At 47.3% G+C, this 20,904-nt stretch overlaps 1 protein-coding gene across 2 annotated transcripts in view; it reads right to left on the reverse strand.

Annotated features, from left to right (window-relative positions):
- Rab11fip3 (RAB11 family interacting protein 3) overlaps window positions 1–20,904 on the reverse strand; it is an 82,650-nt gene that overhangs the window by 38,449 nt on the left and 23,297 nt on the right. For both annotated transcript variants that reach the window (XM_051168429.1, XM_051168428.1), the window contains exon 2: window positions 11,734–11,827. In XM_051168429.1, the coding sequence (XP_051024386.1) occupies window positions 11,734–11,827 (94 nt within the window). The remainder of the gene's footprint in view (window positions 1–11,733; window positions 11,828–20,904) is intronic.

Genomic DNA, 20,904 nt, shown 5'->3' on the forward strand with positions numbered 1-20,904 from the left:
TGAGGCACAAGACCACATCCCTAGGTGGACAACAGTGCTTCCAGGGTGCTAAAAGCTGGTATGTATGTAAAATATTTTATCTTCTTCGTTTGTTTGTCTGTTTGTTTATTTGTTTAGGTTTTTCGAGACAAGGTTTCTTTGTGTAGCCTTGACTGTCCTGGACTCGCTTTGGTAGACCAGGCTGGCCTCGAACTCATAGCGATCTGCCTGCCTCTGCCTCCTGAGTGCTGGGATTAAAGGTGTGCACCACCACCGCCCTGCCCTTCTTTGTTTTGTTTTTTTAAAGAACCAAACAACATTGTAAGGAAAAGTACAAGACACCAAATTCTGCAAAAACATACAGCCTTGCTAAGGGGCTCCAATAAAAACCTGACCGAACAATCTCAACACATTATATGGTGAAACAGTGAGCCATGCCGTGTCCAGGTGTTACACTTAACAGCTGGATTTTCCTCTGGTTAACCATCTTGCATAAGAAGAAATTGAGTTTGGATGAGTAAGAGCGTTCAGTGGACAAAGGTGCTTTCCCATGCCTGTCAAGCAGAGTTCAATCCCTGAAACTCACACCATCAAAGTAAAAACCCAAGTCTCAAATGGTGTTCTCTGATTTACACAAGCATTCCATGACACACGTATGCACACATATGTATGTATGTTCATATCCAATAAATAGTAAAGTGAAAATATTTTAAAATATAGGGTTGGTTTTAAGAGTAGGGTTTTTTCCTTTGGTTTTTTTCAAGACAGGGTTTCTCTGTGTAGCCCTGGTTGTCCCAGACTCGCTTTGTAGACCAGGCTGGCCTTGAACTCACAGAGATCCACCTGCCTCTTCCTCTCCAAGTGCTGGGATTATAGGCATGTACCACTGTGCCCAGCTAATTTTTCTTTATTTTTGAGACAGGGTCTATGTAGTCCTGGCTGCTCTGGAACTCATGGAGACCCATCCACCCACCTCTGCCTCGTGAGTCAGGACACCACACGCAGACCGATTGTTATTGTTTATGTGTGTGCTATATGTGTGTTGGTGCCTACAGAGACTAAAAGAGGGGATTAGATTCCCCCACAGATAGGAGTTATAGACAGTTGTGAGCCACCTAAAATGGGTGCTGGGAACTGAACTTGGGGTCTCTAGAGAAAAAGCAAATGCTCTTAACTGTTGAGCCGCCTCTCCAGGCCCCATGAGCTGTTGTTTTGTTGTTTGTTTGTCTCCAAGGCAGAGTCCTATTATGTACCCCTGGCTGGCCTAGAATTTGCTATATAGACCAGGCTGGCTTTGAACTCACTGAGCTCTGCCTGCCTCTGCCTCCGGAGTACTTGGTGAAGGATGTGCTCCAGCAAGCTGTTTTTATCTTTATTTTTATTTATTTATTTGTTGTCTATTATTTGGTTGTTTGGTTGGTTTTTTTGAGACAAGGTTTCTCTGTGTTGCCTTGGCTGTCCTAGACTCGCTTTGTTGACCAGGCTGGCCTCAAACTCACATCAATCCACCTGACTCTGCCTCCAGAGTGCTGGGATTAAAGGTGTGGCCACCACGTCCAGCTTTATCTGTTTTGGTTTTGGTTTTTGGTTTTTCAAAACAGTGTTTTTCTGTATAACAGCCCTGGCTGTCCTGGACTTACTTTGTAGACCAGGCTGTTTATTTGTTTTTTTTGAGACAGGTTTCTCTGTGTAACAGAGACCTGCCTGTCCTGGACTTGCTTTGTTAAACCAGGCTATCCTCAAACTCACAGAGATCTGCCTGCCTCTGCCTCCCATGTGCTTGGATTAAAGGTGTGAGCTACCAAGCCTGATTTATTCATTTATTTATTGGTTTTTTGAGTCAGAGTTTCTCTGTGTAGCCTTGGCTGTCCTAGACTCACTCTGTAGACTAGGCTGGCCTCAAACTCACAGGGATCCGTCTGCCTCTACCTCCCGAGTGCTGGGATTAAAAAATGCACTACCACAACTGGCCATTATTTTTATTTTTTTAATAAGCTAAATTTTTAAAAGATTTGTTCCTTTTTTATGAATTTAATTATACGGCTGTTGGGCTGCATGCATATGAGCACCATATGCATCCCTGGTGCCTTCAGCAGCCAGAGGACATCACATCCTCTAGAACTGGGCTACAGACGGCTGTAAGCTTCCGTGTAGATGCTGGGAAATCGAATCCAGGCCCTTTGCAAGAGCAGCTAGTCTCTTAGCTGTTGAGACATCTCTCCAGCACTTAAGGAAGTAAATTTTAAAGGAGCACCAACTTCCTAACTCAATGCCAGAGACATTCTCCACACCTGGACTCCAGAACACCTGCATTTCCCTCTGTGGGTGACCACATCCATGTCTCCAAGATGTGTAGAGGCACTGCACATGACAAGGCACTACACATGACAAGGTGCTGCACATGACAAGGCGCTGCACATGACAAGGTGCTGCACATGACAAGGCGCTGCACATGACAAGGCGCTGCACATGACAAGGCACTGCACATGACAAGGCGCTGCACATGACAAGGCGCTGCACATGACAAGGCACTGCACATGACAAGGCGCTGCACATGACAAGGCGCTGCACATGACAAGGCGCTGCACATGACAAGGAGCGCTGCACATTGGACAGGCATTGCACATGACAAGGCGCTGCACATGACAAGGCGCTGCACATGACAAGGCACTGCACATGACAAGGGTGCAGAAGAACAGGTATCCCAATGTTCCACCACTACACCATTTCTTACGTGGAGTACAGTGTCTTACAACTTGGCTACTTAGTCAACACCCTTAGCACAGTCAATCTTACTTTTTGTTTGTTTTTTGAGACAGGATTTTTCTCTGTGTAACTCTTGCTGCCCTGACTCGCTTTGTACACCAGGCTAACCCCAAACTCAGGAAGATCCGCCTGCTTCTGTTTTCTCCCCAGTGCTGGGCTTAAAGGCTTGTGCCATCACACCAGGCTCTGTTCCCTGCCCCTTTTTTTAAAAAATGTATTTATTATGTATACAGTGCTCTGTCAGCATGTCCACCCGCAGGCCAGAAGAGGGCATCAGGTTACATTATAGATGGTTGTGAGCCACCATGGGGTTGCTGGGAATTGAACTCAGGACCTCTGGAAGAGGAACCAGTGCTCTTACTTGCTGAGACATCTCTCCAGTCCCCTCTTTTTACACTTTAATCTAACTATATTCTTATCAATTTTGAGGGTTTGGGGTTTTTTTTGTTTTTTTAGTAAGTACTTGTTTAAATAATTAAATTAAAGCTGGGCATAGTGGCATACACCTTTAATCCCAGCACTGGGGAGGCAGAGGAAGGTGGATTGCTGTGAGTTTGAGGCCAGCTTGGTCTACAAAGTGAGTCTAGGAGAGCCAAGCCTACACAGAGAAACCTTGTCTCAAAAAACAAAAACAAAAACAAAAAGTCAGGCTAGGAGACAGCACAGTAGATAGAGGTGCTTGCTATGCAGGATGGGGGAGTTAAAACTCAGGAGTTTAAATTTCCATAATCTACATAAAACCAGATTTGGTATCACACACCTGTAAGCCCGGTTTCTCCAATGGTAGGATGGGGCTGGGAAAAGGAGGATCCTACAAAGCACACAACAGCAGAACAAGGGGCCCTGCCTCAAACAAGGCAGCAGGTAAGGACTGACCCCGAGGTGGTCCTCTGGCTTCCACACGCCCACCCACATGTATGTAAACACTCACACACACAAACTTTTAAAAAATAGTAATTAAAAAAAAAAAAGACATAGTCCCATTCTTTTTTTTCCTTTTCTTTTGAGGCAAAAAATTCTGAAAAGCAGGCTGGCTTTAAACCAGCCATGTAGCCTCCTGTGTCCATTCTCAAGGCTGGTTTACAGGTATGAACCACACCCAGCATGTACAGTCATATCTCCAGGGCCAAGTGGAACAGCAACCTTCCCAGGCATGCTTAGGAGCAGCCGGCCATGGCTCCCCCTGAACAGGCCACAGGAGACCAGAGAAGGTTCATGTTTTCGTCTAACAGGCCTGGGTAGCTGAGGACAGAGCACACTGCAGATGTGAGGACAGGGTGCAAGGAGGCTCATGCTGGGACACTGTCCTCCAAGCCTAACAGCCACTATAATCTTAGAGCAGCTCTAAGGAGACCCTTAGGACTGGGCCTGCTGCCCTCATAGGAGCCGTGAAGGTCCTTTGAGCTCCCCTGAGATTTTAGCCACATCAACCTTTGCATGCAGTACCTACACACTGCCCTTTTCTGTGGCTTTTAAGAATTGTTGGGGCTGAGCATGGTGGAACATGCCTATAATCCCAGGACTCAGGAGTCAGAGGCAGGTGGATCTCTGTGAGTTTGAGGCCAGCCTACTTTTACATAGTAAGTTCCAGGACAGCCAGGTTGACATAGAATAACCTTGTCTCTGATGGGCATGGTGGCACATACCTTTAATCCTGGCACTCGGGAGGCAGAGGTAGGTGTATCTCTTTGAGTTTGAGGCCAGCCTGGTCTACAAAGCGAGTCCAGGAAAGCCTACACAGAGAAACCCTGTCTGGAAGAAGCAACAAACAAACAAGACCCTAACTCAAAAAAACAAAAAACAAAAAACCATGGGTTTTTGGAGCTGAAGAGATGGCTCAGCAGTTGAAACCACTAGCTGTACTTCCGGAGGAACTGGGTTCAATTCTCAGCATCCACAGGGCAGCTCACAACCACCTGTAACTCCTTCTACCCTTCATGGAGACCAGGTATGTGTACGGTACAGACACACATACACACAAAGAAAACACATAAAACAAATTTTAAATGTTTACAAAGAATCGTGGGTCTTCTGCATGGCTGAACATGTGGTCGGTAGGACCACAGAAGGGTGCGAGGGGCTCAGCCCAGCATCATGCAGGCTATCAGGCCCACCTGGCTTCCACCATCTCAAGTTGTCGTCCCTGCATTATCTGATCCAAGAGAGCTCCAGCCAAGCCACATATGCCACTGCTTTTAACGCAACTGGCTAGTGCCACAGACAGAACCTTCCAGATTCAGGACGGAGGGACCTGTTATCTCAGACAGACTAGAAAGGCTGGAACTTTTCTAGCAGGTTTTCCCACTGCAGTGTTAACAAATTTGCTTTGCTTGAGCCTCTAAAACTGAAACTGGAAACCTAAATCTCTGAAAGTTCACCAAGCATGGTAGATCCACAAATGTGTCTGCAGCCTAGGGTGAACAATCCATCTAAGAGTAACATCCCATATGGCGTCCCCGGAGGGAGACATGAATGTGGCTGGCATGCTTCTAGCCTTTTTAAAGTTATTTGTGTTTGTGAAGTGTGGTGGGACATGCTTTTAATCCTAGCACTTGGGAGCCAGAGGCAGGAAGAGCTCTGGGTTTGAGGTCAGCCTGGTCTACAGAGTGAGTTCCAGGACAGCCAGGGCTACATGGAGAAACCCTGTTTTGAAAACAAAAGAAAAACAAAACAAAAAGGGGTTGCCCCTGCTTTTTAGTTTTTTTTCTGCCCAAGGGCATCAGATCACATTATAGATGGTTGTGAGCCACCATGTGGTTGTCAGGACCTCTGGAAGAGCAGTCATTTGCTCTTAACCTCTGAACCATGTGTCTGTGTGCATGGCACACAGGTGTCTGTGGGGTCCGGAAGAGGCACTGGACTCCTTGGGCTGGAGTTGGAGGCCATGATAAACCGCCTTACACGGATGCAGAGAACCAAATTGAAGCCATCTCTCCTGCTCCCTTATTTTACTGTTTTTTATTGTTTTATTGTTTTTAACTTTTTATTTTATGTGTATGGATATTTGCCTACATGTATATTGGCAGCCACACTTGCATGCCTGGAGCCCACAGAGGCCAGAAGAGGATGTTGGCGCCTCTGTGTCTGCAGTTATAGATGGTCATGCCGGGAACTGAACCCAGGCCCACTATTAAAGTAGACAGCGCTCTTAAATGCGGAGCCATTTTTTGCGGCCCCTCATTTTTACCCTGAGAAGCAGGCCTTAAACTTCAGATCCTCCTGTCTAGGTCTCCTTATGTGGACTTTCTTGTTTTGAGACAGGGTGTCACTATGTAGCCCTGGCTGCCTTAGAAGTTGCTATTTAGACCAGGCTGGCCTTGAACTCACAGAGATCCACCTCTCTGTGCCTCCTGAGTGGGGAGATTAAAGGTGTAACCCAGCTAGCTGTTATCTGGAAATGGTTAATGTGCATTTCTCTTGTCCTTCCAGAGCTGGGGTGCATGAGCAGAGCTATGGCCTATTTGTAACAGTTCCCCATCTCACTCTATTCCTGGAACAGTGCTTGTGGCTGTGACAGCAGGCGTCTTGCGCTTCCCTGCAAACTGGGTCAATATATTGTGTGGTTTACTATGCTGCTCCCCAATGTGGAATGATGCTGACAGGCGACAGAGGCTGTCCATAGCTACACCAGTATATTACAGCAAGACCTGAGGTGAACTTCACGGGAAATGCATGACTTCCATTCTTCAAATGCTATGAAATAATTCAAAACCAACTCTGACTTCCCTGTGTCTTTCTAATCATATGTAAATGAAACCCCAGAATTACTGAGGCAGAAAAGCAAAGCCACTGCCCTAATCAGCAGGTGCACTGGGCAGTTCCCTCGGTGTCCTGGCAGAATGGCTGAGGCAGGGGACTGTTGCACTGAGCACTCTCCATGGCTTAGGCTGGAGTAGAATCATAAGGCTCAGTGCTCTGTCACAGAAAAGACCAAGTCCTTCCACTACACCACCGGCAGATGATCTCGCCATTGCTCATTTCTCCACCTTCTGACCCCAGCTCCCCTACAGCCACAAACACAGCAGGCACAGTCCCCCACAACACACCCTCTGTGTGACGCCACCCCCACCGCCTCTTGTCTCCCACCTTATCATCTGTCTGTTTCCCGCTAGAAAGCTAGCACCAAAGGCAGAAGATTCTGTTCTAGTCTGCCAGCACTTCTCCAGGGTCTGCCTCATCTAGCCATACCTCTGCGGCTCCCTACAGCTCACTGCCAAGAAGGTCCATCCCATCCTCCAAGCCAGGGTCTGCTTTGTACAGGAGGAACTCGAAGCAATGTCCCCATCATGGGTTATCAGACTGAGACCCTGAAGTATCCAAACTACTTGTAGCAGCTAGCTGGGAGATTTATATTTCTAATTAAATAAATGTAAAAATATTAATGAAAAAGAAGATGGGATTAAAAATGAACCCCCAGAACCAGGCGTGGTGGCGCACATCTTTAATCCCAGCACTTGGGAGGCAGAGGCAGGTGGATAGCTGTGAGTTCAAGGCCCGCTTGGTCTACAAAGCAAGTCCAGGACAACCAAGGCTACACAAAGAGACCTTGTCTCAAAAAAACAAAACCAAACCAACCAAAACAAACAAACAAAAGAACCCCCAGCATGGGGGAGGGAGCCACAGAGAGGTGGATCTCTGAGTTCGAGGACAGCTTGGTCTGCAGAGTGAGTTCCAGGACAGCCAGGTCTACACAGAGAAACTCTGTCTCAAGCAAAACAAAGCAAAACCCTAGTTCTGAGTGCTAGGATTACACAGACCTATGCAATGCTTCAGAGACTTACCGACTACTGTACTCTATCTATCTGCTACAACTCTATAAAGCAATGTTTTCAGAGGTGGACGTGGCATACCTGTCATCTCACCTTTTAGAGGTGGACCTTTTAGGGGTGGAAGTAGAACTGTTGTGAGTTCATAGCCACCATGGGCTACACAGTGAATAACCAAGCTAGCCAAGGATGCATAGCAAGACCCTGGCTCAAACAAAACAGCCTAGGTGGGAGCGGTAAAGCTCACCTGTAATTCCAGCACTTAGCAGACAGAGACAGAGGGACCAAAAGTACAAAGTCATACTTGGCTACATAGCAAGTTTGAGGTCATTTGGACGACATGAATTGCTCTCAAACATCAACCAAACTAGGGCCGGGCACGCTGGTGCACACACTTAATTCTAGATGCAGGAAGTAGAGGTAGGAGGAGCTCTGTGACTCTGAAGCAGATTGGTCTACACAGCAAGTTTTAGGCCAGCCAGGACTAGCTGGTGAGACTCTGTCTCAAAAACAAAACAAAACAAAACAAAAACAAATACATGAAAAGGAAACCAAACCAACAGCAAAACAAACCCCTGGGAAAATGGACAGATACAGCGCCAGCGTGGACAGGGCTTGGGTATAAATGGGGGGGAGGGTCCACCAAAAGGCAGGCCAGGAAATGGCTCCTCACAGAAGAAGGTGTAAGAAGAGGGCAGGCCGTGAAGAGATAGAAGCTGGCAACTTCACTGAGACCAGCTTGTCCCGCTCCTCAGACACAAGCCAAGAAGTGCCTCCCTGTGGAAAGGACAGAGGGCACTACAGTGGCTATACGATCAACCCAAGAAGGCAGAGGACACATGAATTCATGAATGAGTCCCATCTGGCGTACTGGGGTGACAAGGCATTCTCAGACGACTGTCACCAGAGATTAAAAACATCTATGTGCTCCTTCAGTCAGTCATTGAACCAAGACCTGCCCAACTCAAAAGACAGCCATGGGCACCAGCTAACACGCCCTCCTGCAGACAGACAGACAGACAGACAGACAGACACCGACGGAAAGCCAGAGAATGGGGGCAGAGACCTTCCAAGTCAAGATACAAGTACACCCCACACAGGGAGCTCACCACTCCACATTACTGAAGTCCAGCAGGACATACTAACTAGCAGCCATGGAGAAATCCTCTCACTCGGATGTCTCTTGCTACCCAGATCCTTGCTACCTGGCCACAGCTCCAGCGGCTACTCCTCCAGTCTGAAGAGGCCTGTACCGTCACCTACCAAACCTTAGTAAATCAATGAGCCCTCCCCAGTCACCCTGACAGGGTACAGAGAGCACCCGGAGTGAAACAGCACAAGCAACACACCTCCCTTCAACCCGTGGCGACAGGACCACTGCAGAGATGGTGCAAAGCCAGCTTCACTGCCTCACAGGCAGAGACCAGGTACCAGCCATTATCAGCTAAGTGTTCTGCACTCCATGGTCTCCCAGGAAACGTTATTTGTGATATGTTTAATGAGACGGGCAGTCACGACAAAGAATGGCCCATTTTCAACAAACATTCAGAGTGACAGCTGTTACACGTTTCCTATGAACTTACCACATGTGCCCATGGCTAGATGATCCATGTGAAAGGCTGGTGGTGACAAGCAGCCTTACCACGCTTGCCTCTAGGCCTGCTGTCTCACTTCCCACCACATTTCCAAATATACTTCCCATAAGTTTCAGGGTATGGGGGGGCGGGGGGAAGTGGGGGATCTTTGAGGCACAGTCACACACTGTAATCCACTATGAACAACTCATTACATAGATCAGGCTAGGCCTCTAGTTCTTGGCAACCCTCCCGCCTCAGCCTCCTAAATACTCAGATTACAGGCAGTTGCCACCATTCCTGGTTTAATGCCAAGATTTTAAAATACACTTAAAAACCAAGGTGTAATGATGCGACTACAGGGACCTGACGCCCTCTTCTGGTTTCCATGGGTACCTGAAATCACAGGCACATAAGCACACTCATATACACGTAAATGCATGTAACTGAAAATAAACCTTTTTGTTTGTTTGTTTGTTTTTAATAAAATAAATGTCATGAGTTAGGAATAAGAAGATGATAAATGCATCAATATACATTTTTCTTACAGCCAGCCTCTTTTTTTGCTCTACTCTGACGCAACAGTCACGCCCAGCTTTGTTCTACTACTGCAGAGACACACTTTTCATTTTTGTTTTGTTATTTTGGTTTTGTTTTTTGAGACAGGGTTTCTCTGTGTAGCCTTGACTGTCCTGGACTAACTTTGCAGACCAAGCTGGCCTTGAACTCACAGCGATCCGCCTACCTCTGCCTCCCAAGTGCTGGGATTAAAGGCGTGAGCCACTACCGCCCGGCCCATAGAGACACACTTTTCATATTCCCACTTGTTCTCCTGGTCCAGCTGTGCAGCCTGGCTGTTTGCTGAACTACTGTGATTAGGTTCATCCAATAGAGACTGTATAGATGTTAAAATGGAAGACACATCAGAGGTTGGGCTCACAGGTCAGGCTAACAGTTGGCACTGTGCACTCACCCTGCCTGTTCTCTAGCTTACCCTGCAGTAAATTCACCTCGCTCCCTACCAAGACCCCTGTGCTCAGCTCCGCTCACTCCCTGCCTACCTCTCGCAAGTCCTGTCCACTGGGAAGGTCACTGGGCCGTCACTATGGCCCTCCGTCCTGGTCCACTCTCCCATCACCCAGGCTGGCTCTCTGCTCAGCTGGACCAGGTGTGGGTGTGCCCCTCACCCAGAAACCATGCTTGCCCATCTCTCTCCAGTCCTCCCTAGAGAAGGCTGCCCGCATGGTAGCCTCAACTTCTGCTTTCTTGCCACCATCCAATGGTCTCACCTTAATGCTGGCTTACTGCATTCTCCCTAGAAGCTGGTGTCCATAACAGGTTTTTGGGTGAGAAACAGTCAAAGAGAAACATGGGTGACAAAACACAACAACTTCTCTAGACACATTTGAGGACTCAGGCCTAAGTGACACTGTCAGTAATAATCTGGTGGTTACAGATAAGACAAATGCTAAGACCAAAGGAATTCTCAAACGCCATCTCACCTGCTGACTATGGACCCTCCAGGCAATACTTGATGTGTGCAAGGAAGTAAAAAGCCTCCAGCTAACATATTCCATCACCATCAACCCCACCTTCTGGCAGGTGACAGAGCAATTAAACGATCTCTTCAAAGTAGCAAATCTGAGTCACTGCCTGGTGAGTGCAAAATGCCATGACCCCTGTGAAGACACTAAATCCATACCCAGCGCCTAAGCACCCAGAGCCTAGGCACGGATGCGTCCACACAGAAGCCTGTACACATTCTTTGAAACCTTACTCAAGCATCTCAAAAGTGAGATAAGCAAGACGCAGACTCACAATAGGCCACCACTCCACATTTTGAAAACAGCCACAGCCACATACAAACCACTAGGTGGGCCTGAGAGGCATACTGAGGGAATGAAGTCAGATATATGCGGGACACGTTTACATGAAAGCTGAAGAACTAGTGCGCAGGGGCAGAAAACAGCACAGGGCTGATCAAAAGGTGAGAGCGACTTGCCTGACAGTCTCACCAGAGATGTGAGAATCAAACTCAGAATTCTGTCATAACTCAAACTGCTACACGTAAGAATTGCACACTTCACAATAGGTACATTTGCTTTGAACGGAAAAAAAGAAAAAGCCTGTGGACAAGTGCTGGGCTCTGGACGGTGATCAGAATGCGCAGCAGGGCCTTTGAGGGGAATGCATGGATCTAAGGATTCCACTGAAGAGGTGGGGTGTAGACAGCGGACACACCACAGCACACACAGCAAGCTGTACTCTGGACAGAATGGGTGGGGAATATGGAATAATTATACACCTTCCTCAGGGGGGTTTCCCCCAGGAAATGCTGGGGAAGGAAAGTAGCTTTCCACATTGTAAAGAAGCAGTTGAGAGCCATCCAATCATGGAGGGCAAGGTTTCCAGAACAAACAGGAAAGACAAAAAACAACTTGAACACCAGATGTTCTCAGAGTAAGGGGCTGGGCCGGTGTTGTGGTGCACAACTTCAATCCTAGCACTTGAGCAGCAGAGGCAGGTGCATCTCTGTGAGTTCAGGGCGGCAAGGGCTGTATGGTGGTGGGGGGAGAACGGATAGTTACAGAACACTGAGGAGAAAGGAGAGGTGGAGGGGGGGCACAGGAAGGAGCCAACTGACCTACCTCCATTTCTGATGGCCACAATCCCTTGGTGGAAGTCTTCAAAACTGATGACACCAAGCCCACTCGGGTCCAGGTATTGGGTTAAGTCCTTCACCTGCAAAGGCCAAAGAAGAACGTGTTCACCACAGCCTTCACAGTCGGCAGGGCGCACTGGGCGCTGACTCCTTTTACCATCTATAAAGCAACAGCTTGCTCACACAAGCCAGAGCTGAGAAGCCATGGACACTTCCATGGCAATCATGGCAAACGCTCCAGCCAGCGTGGAGAGCCATGCTGGAGGGGTCTGCCAGTAACCCTGGGCTTGCTTTCTTTCTTTCTTTCTTTCTTTCTTTCTTTCTTTCTTTCTGTTTTTCGAGACAGGGTTTCTCTGTGTAGCCTTGGCTGTCCTGGACTCACTATGTAGACTAGGATGGCCTTGAAATCACAGCGATCCACCTGCCTCTACCTCCCAAGTGCTGGGATTAAAGGCGTCTGCCACCATGCCCAGATGCGTTCTTAATCTTAGGAATAACATCCTGGCTCTAAGATGATGACTGAGCTCCCTTGGTGGGAAAATCAGGAGTTGGAAATTTTAGGGACTGTTCAGCATGTTCTGCTGGGAAGAGCTTTCTTGGCAGTGGCAATGCCTTAAAGGAAAATAACTGAGGCGGACAGACCCTTGATATCACTCTCTCAAAAGGCAGAAAAATAACCACACATGCATATCACACAGCCGGGCAGTGGTGGCGCACACCTTTAGTCCCAGCACTCGGGAGGTAGAGGTAGGTAGATCTCTTGTGAGTTCAAGGCCAGCCTGGTCTACAGAGGGAGTCCAGGACAGCCAAGGGCTACACAGAGAAACCTTGTCTCAAAAAAATAAATAAAAATTAAAAAGGTCAACTTCTGGCCTCCATGCACAAACATGGACACATGAATAAATAAACCAAAAAATTAGGTGTACTAAATGCACGCCTATATTCTTAGTTGTTGGGAAGTAAAGGTAGGAAAACTGCTTGAGTCAGGAGTTTTTTTTCTTTTTCTTTTTCTTTTCTTTTTTTGGTTTCCAAGACAGGGTTTCTCCATGTGGCCTTGGGTGAACTAGAATTCACTCTGCAGACCAGGCTGGCCTCAAACTCACAGAGATCTGAATGCCTCTGCCTCTTGAGTGCTGGAACTAAAGGTGTGCATCATAATGGCCTAGTAGCCCAGGAGTTCCAAGTTAGGCTGGACAGCACAGTGAAACCTTGTCTAGAAAACACACATACACAGTTGGGCAATGGTGGCACACATCCTTAATCCCAGCACTTGGGAGGCAGAGCAGGTAGATTGCTGTGAGTTCCAGGACAGCCTGGTCTACACATAAACCTTGTCTCTAAAAACAAAACAGAAAGAAAGAAAGAAAGAAAGAAAGAAAGAAAGAAAGAAAGAAAGAAAGAAAGAAAAAAAGAAAGAAAAAACAACTCTACAAACATGACATAAATGTCTGATAAGCACATAAAATGACCCTCAATTCGGGGCTGGAGAGATGGCTCAGAGGTTAAGAGCACTGACTGTTCTTCCAATGGTCCTGAGTTTAATTCCCAGCAACCACATGGTGGCACATAATTATCTAAAATGAGATCTGATGCCCTTCTGGCCTGCAGGTATGCTTGCAGGCAGAACACTATATACATAATAATAAATAAATCTTCAAAAAACAATCTTTAAAGCCAGGCGGTGGTGGCGCACACCTTTAATCCCAGCACTTGGGAGGCAGAGGCAGGCAGATCTCTGTGAGTTTGAAGCCAGCCTAGTCTACACAACGAGTTCAGGACAGTCAAGGCTACAGTGAAACCTTGTCTCAAAAAACCAAAAATCTTGAAAATTTAAGAACAAAAACAAAAAAGCCATACTCAATATTCTTATTCGTATAGTCCCACATGAGATGCAAATTAAAAATACAAGGAGGAAGCCGGGCGTGGTGGCGCACGCCTTTAATCCCAGCACTCACGAGGCAGAGACAGGCGGATCGCTGTGAGTTCGAGGCCAGCCTGGTCTACAAAGCGAGTCCAGGACAGCCAAGGCTACATAGAGAAACCCTGTCTCAAAAAACCAAAAAAATAAAAAATAAAAAATAAATACAAGGAGGCGATACCCTCTAAAATGACTGCAGCTAGAAGAACTCAAGAGTGGAGAAGAGTCTGGCACAACAATGAGGCATTTTCTGGAATGCGGAAATGTTAAACTACAGCAACAGCTGCACCAGTCTTATCAACTTCCTAGGAAACCTTGAACTGCGTACACAACAGTGGCAATTTGTGGTATACAAATAAATAATAAAGGAACAAAAAGGAATCAAGAGGAAAAGACAAATATGGCAGCAAGATGGCTCAGTGTGTAGAAATGCTTGTCACCAAGCCTGGTGGCCTGAATTTGATGTCCACAGGTTCTGACCATGGCACATACTGCACACACAAGCCTACAGTATACACACATGCAAACCCAAGCACAGACACACTATACAACAAAAAAAATTTTTAATTTTAAGATAAATCTTGAATTGAAGCAAACAAGTTATTGCAAGAGAAGAAAACCAAAGCAAAGACACAAACACTAAAAATAGAATTCGGCGGGCAGTGGTGGCCTTTGATCCCAGCACTTGGGAGGCAGAGGCAGGTGGATCTCTGTGAGTTCAAGGCCTGCCTGGTCTACAAAGTGAGTTCAGGATCAAGGCTACACAGAGAAACCCTGTCTCCAAAAAAAAAAAAAAAAAAGAGAGAGAGAGAGAGAGAAAACCAAAAATAAAAATAAAGCTCAACCTTTAATCCCAACACTTGAGAGGCAGAGGCAAGTAGATCTCTGTGAGTTCTAGGCCAAGATGGTCTATAGAGTAAGTTCCAGGACAGCCAAGGTTGCACAGAGAGACCTTGTCTCAAAACACTGGGGGGGGGGGTGGGCAATTGGGTCTGGAGAGATGGATCGGTGGTTACAAGAGACTCAAATTCAGTTCCCAGCACCCCTCAAGTGGCTCACAAGCACATGAGACACGAGTTCCTGGGGCTCTGATGCTCTCTGGTATCTACCAGCATCCACACTCACTTGCTCTTAACCACACTGATAAGTATGTGTAATTACAGTTAAGACTAAGGGGCTGGAGAAATGGCACAATGGCCAAGAGCGCCCTGCCCATCAGTTCCCAGCACCCAAGGCAGAGAGACGACAACCATGTGTGACTCCAGCTCCCAGGGATCTCATGCCTTCTTCTGTCTTCTGAGGGGCAGGCGTGCACGCATGCACGCGTGCGCACACACACACAAAATGCTAAAAGTGAAATAACAGCCAAGGCTCCTCAGAGAAACCCTGTTTTGAAAAAAAAAAAAAAAAAAAGAGCCGGGCGTGGTGGCACACGCCTGTAATCCCACCACTCGGGAGGCAGAGGCAGGTGGATCGCTGTGAGTTCGAGGTCAGCCTGGTCTACAAAGTGAGTTCAGGATAGCCAAGGCTACACAGAGAAACCCTGTCTTGAAAAACCAAAAAGAAAAAAAAAGTGAAATAATTTTTTAAAAAACTTAACTATGATTTCAAAGTACAGTATTAAGCACCTGAAAACATCAAAGCCCAACTCCAAGACTTTAATCTGTGAAGTTTTTGGACTTCAAAGGAAAATAATTCATTTGAACAGCCACACAAGAGCCAAGTGACTTCATAAAAGAGAAAGCTAGGGCATCACTAAGCTTTTGGGAAGCAGTCAAGTAACAGATATTCTAATCCCACAGTCCCAAATGCTGCAAAGAGGTGGGACCCTTTAAAAAAGAATTAAAAGTCAGGCAGTGGTGCACGGCTTTAATCCCAGCACTTGGGAGGCAGAGGCAGGTGGAGCTCTGTGAGTTCAAGGCCAGCCTGGTCTACAAAGTGAGTCCAGGACAGCAAAGGCTACACAGAGGGACCCTGTCTCTGAAAAACAAACAAACAAAACAAAGAATGACTAATGGTGTTGAGAAGGGGAGGGGAGGAGAGAGGAGGAGAGGGGAGGGGAGGGGAGGGGAGGTGGGGAGGGTAGCTAAGATTTTGTAGGTTAGAATTTCTTCCGGAGCACTGTGTGAGAGAAATCTACTAAAGCATCAGAGGCCTGAAGAACACTCCCTGCAGTGGTGCTGGATGGTGTGGTGCTGGACGTGTGCCCCTGAGTGTGGCACCCAGCCATGTGTCTGAGAACAGAGCAGCTAGCCAAATGTAGCACATCAGCAGGACTCAGGAGAGTGTGAAGAGGCTTCCTTCCAGAAGCTCTCAGGACGAGCCTTTAAAGGAGAATGGCAACTGCAACCAACACATCAAGTATGCCTCAGTGCCAGGGCACAATTAGGAGAGAGATGAGCCCACCAATTCACTGTATGAAAACCAGGTAACCAAAAGGACCCCGTAGCTCTCCTGGCCTGAAACACAATACACCACCACCGAACAGCAGGTGGCACTCTCCTGACCCTAGTGACAGCAGAGGAGCGACAGAACCCTGAACGCACCACCTTCCCATCCAGAGCTGGGACTCAGCCAGACCCTGGAGACAAGCAACAGGAAGCAGAGCCAGCAAAAGAACGCCAATCCACATCCACATCTTAGGGACACAGAGTCAGCCCTTGGTAAGTTTGACAGACAGAAAAGCAACTGCTGATTTCATGAAAACAATCAGGACCTCACTCAGAGACACACGGTACTTTCATGGATACGGACCCAAACAAGCACAGTTCAAAACCACAGAGAAGACCTGGGGAGCTGGCTCGGTGGGGAGAGGACAGAGGGCCCGCCACGTAAGCACCAAAGCTGGAGTCTGATCGCCCACACCCACAGTTTAGAAAACTGCAGAGCACAACAGCAGTACCTATAATTCCAGCAGAACTAGAGACAGGAGGAAGCCTGGAGACTGTTGGTTAGCCAGCACAGCTGAGTCAGCAAGCTCCAGGTTCAGAGAGACTCTGTCTGGGAGGGGGAAAGAAAAGGTGGCGCACCATTGAGAAAGACACCCAATGCTAACCTGGGGCCTCCACTCAAACATAACCTAAGGGTAGCTAGATATTTGAGTACGCACTGAATATGGATGATGTGGAGCTACTGTTAATGTCAGATTTGACAATATTCTAGAGCACTGGTTTCTAGATACACTTACTACTCTATTTGAAATTCCTTGCATTGGTAGAGTGCTTGGGTCTCATGGCCAGCCAGGAGTGGTGGTGTACACCTTTAATGACAGCACCTGGGAGGTGGAGGAAAGCGAACCAGGAAGAATTCAAGGTCACCCATGACTAGATAGTGTATCGAGGCCAGTTGTATCTCAATTGTAAAAATACATATTATTTAATACTTATATTTATAAATATATTTTCTACTTAATATCTGTATTTATTGAGTACATTAGATATTATTCATCTAATACTGAATGTTAACCAAATATTTAGAATAGATTAGATATATATTATATTAAGTAAATATGTAACGTTGAATGTTAAATTACATATATGTGGGCTAAGTACAGGCACAAATGACTTTGCATGACAGGGTTGTAAGGGGGGCAGGGTCCACTACTCCCCACTTTATATGTGTATGTACTTTTCTATAAATAAAATTTTCAAAATGAGGAGGGAGACAGGGTGGAACACTGACTAGGGAGAGGCTTACGGTGGTGTGGAGTAAAGACAACAAGGAAGCCCTCAGGTGGTGGAGAGCTGAGGTGGGTTAAAGAAGAATGCCCTACTCCCCAGCCAGACTCAGATGGGTGTGGCCTTGAGGAGGAAGTGTGTCACTAGGGACTGGCTTTGAGGTTTCAAAAGCACATGCCTGGGAGGCAGAGGCAGGTAGATGGATGTGAGTTCGGGGCCAGCCTGGTCTACAAAGTGAGTCCAGGATAGAGAAACTCTGTCTCAAAAAACAAAACAAAAGCAAAAAACTAAAACAAACAAACAAACAAAAAACCAGCATAAGCCAGGCCCCGTCTCTCTTCCTGCTGCCTGAGGATAGAGTGCAGAACTCTCAGCTATTTCTCCAGCACCAGGTCTGCTGTGTGCTGCCATGCTGCCCACCATAATGATAATGGACCAAACCCCTGAAACTGTAAGACAGCCCCCAATTAAATGCTTTCTTTTATAAGAGTTGTCATGGTCATGGCGTCTCTTCACAGCACTAAAACAGTGACTAATAACAGTATGTGAGTTAGGGATGGAGGAGTGTTTCAACCCTGCAGCTGCTCTGGTTCTGCCTGAGGCCATACCCAACAATGCACAAAGGCCAGACAGTACCAGAGCCTCCTCTGCCAGGCAGAGCAGTGAGTCACCAGAATAGCTCACAGAAGCCCGCCCAGGAGAGTAGCAGGCAAGGAGAGGACACTGCAGGCTGTTGGGGAGGTGGGGCCAGGCCTGGAGGACACAGACCTTCTGAGGAGCACCAAGCCTCATCTCGTCCCCCCCCCCGCCCCCCCCACACCCCCCTGCCCCCACATACCACTCCACTTCATGGCCACATCTAGAAAACCCCAGGTGAGCCAAGTAAGAACAGGAATATCAGGTCACTAGGACCCACACCAGAAGCGAAGGAGAGGTGTAAGAAACAGCAAGGGGAGCCGGGCGTGGTGGCGCACGCCTTTAATCCCAGCACTCGGGAGGCAGAGGCAGGCGGATCGCTGTGAGTTCGAGGCCAGCCTGGTCTACAAAGTGAGTCCAGGATGGCCAAGGCTATACACAGAGAAACCCTGTCTCGAAAAACCAAAAAAAAAAAAAAAAAAAAAAGAAACAGCAAGGGACAGATAGGCTAAAACAGAAAAGCAAGAACAGAGTTCACCTGCCCCATAGGGACACAAGATGAAGGAACAGGACAACAGAGCCAGTACCAAGGATGCTCACAGCTCACAACCAACAGAGGTGCTACAAGTGCAAGGAGTGATGGCTTCAGTCCAGACGGAAGGGTGCCCAGTAAGGGGACAATGGCAGAACTCTGACGGGCAGGCATGTAGAAAAATAGGAAAAAGGCAGACAGTAGTGGAGACACAGCTACCTCCTCTGGGGACCTCAGCAGGACATCACAGAGTGTTCAATGATCCATCACGTGACCCAGACCCAGAAGGTAGAACACTGTGTCAAGAATCTAGACTTGAGGACACCCAAGGAGAGACCCTGCCACCATGTCAGATGCAATTTCATCAGACTCTAAGATGGAATGACTGGACCCAGCAGTGCCAGGCTCTGAAGCTAGCCTCCGGCACAATGGTACCCAAGGGGCTCGGTGTGGCAGTGCTGATACTGATTTTACCAACTGAGTCTTAAAAAGAAATCTAGAGCCGGGCGTGGTGGCGCATGCCTTTAATCCCAGCACTCGGGAGGCAGAGGCAGGCGGATCGCTGTGAGTTCGAGGCCAGCCTGGTCTACAAAGTGAGTCCAGGATGGCCAAGGCTACACAGAGAAACCCTGTCTCGAAAAAAAAAAGAAAAAGAAAAAGAAATCTATTGTGTGTAAATGGGTGCTTTGCCTACACGTATGAGTGAAAACTGGCGTGGGTGCTAGAAAGTGAAGCTGGGTTCTCGGGAGAGCAGGCAGCTCTTAACTGCTGAGCCATCTCTAGTCCTGAAAGCTGACTGCTTGGATACAAATGAATAGAGGTTATCAAATGCCTCCCTTCTCACTTCCTGAGCACAGAAGTCTGCAAAGCCTGCTGCTTCCTGAAGGGCTAGCCAAGCCACAACCACACCAGCCTCTCTGTCCTTGAGGGACCTAAGACTATCAACAGCAAAGCTCTGCTGGCCATTCCGAAACCCTGGCCAGACGCTTTAAAGTAAATTCTTAGCTAGGAGCAGGCCCTTTTATACACCATGTTAGAATGACCGAGAAGGAACGCGAATAAACCCTTTTTCACAGCTTTTGGATGTTTTACTTTATTATTTATCTTCCTCCTCCTCCATTACCACCACCACTACTTATCACCACCACCACCACCACCATCATCATCATCAATTTATTTAACTTGCAACAGGGTTGTTCTGCTATGTAGACCAGGCTCATCATCATCATCATCATCAATTTATTTAACTTGCAACAGGGTTCTGCTATGTAGACCAGGCTGGCCTCAAACCTGTAGTGATCCAACCTCCACATGTTCACCCCTGGGATTCAAAGTACAGAGGCAGGAGGAACTCTATACCATCAGAACAGTGTGGTGCCATACTCAGCCCTGAAAAGTACACCTAATAAATTGTTTTAAACCCGGCAGTGGTGGCACATGCCTTTAATCCCAGCACTCGGGAGGCAGAGGCAGGTGGATATCTGTGAGTTCAAGACTACACAGAGAAACCCTGTCTTGAAAAAACAAAAAATTGTTTTAAATTGAGGGCTGGAAAGATAGCTCAGTGGCTAAGAACACTGGCTGATCTTGCAGAGGACCCAGGTTCAATTCTCAGCACCTACATGGTACCTCACAAGCTTCCCTACCTCCAGTTCCAGAATATCCCATGCCCTCTCAAAGAAAAAAAAAAAAAAAAAAAAAAAGATATGCTCTTACTATGTAAGAGTCTGGAATTCATTATGTAGACCAGGCTGGTCTCAACTCCTCCGAGAGATCCTCCTGCCTCTGGCATCTAAGTGCTGGGATGTGCCACCACACCCACTGAGTCTCTATCTTAAAGAAAAAAAGAGCCGGGCAGTGGTAGCACACACCTTTAAACCCAGCACTCGGGAGGCGGAGGTAGTCGGATCGGTGTGAGTTTGAGGCCAGCCTGGTCTACAAAGCGAGTCCAGGACAGTCAAGGATACACAGAGAGACCCTGTCTCGAAAAACAAGGAAGGAAGGAAGGAAGCAAGCAAGCAAGCAAGCAAGCACGCCTGTAATCCCAGCACTTGGGAAGCAGAGGCAAATGGATCTCTCTGAGTTCAAGGCCAGCCTAGTCTACAAAGCAAGTCCAGGACAGCCAAGGCTACATAGAGAAAATCTGTCCCAGAAAAGAAAAAGAAAAAAAGGAAGAGAGGTTTGAGACTAGCCTGGGCTACATGGAAGGACCTAAATTCCATTTTAACTTTTAAAAACATTGTTCGTATTCAGGCACCCACATAGTTCAGTGGGTAAAGGTACTAAACATCCATGATGGAAAGAAAACGAACTTCTACAAGTATCCTCTAACCTTGACACACAGACACAAACGCAGACACAGAGGCAGATGCAGACAGACAGACAGACAGACAC

The sequence above is a fragment of the Acomys russatus genome, chromosome 25 (assembly GCF_903995435.1).
Source record: "Acomys russatus chromosome 25, mAcoRus1.1, whole genome shotgun sequence".
NCBI lineage: Eukaryota > Metazoa > Chordata > Mammalia > Rodentia > Muridae > Acomys > Acomys russatus.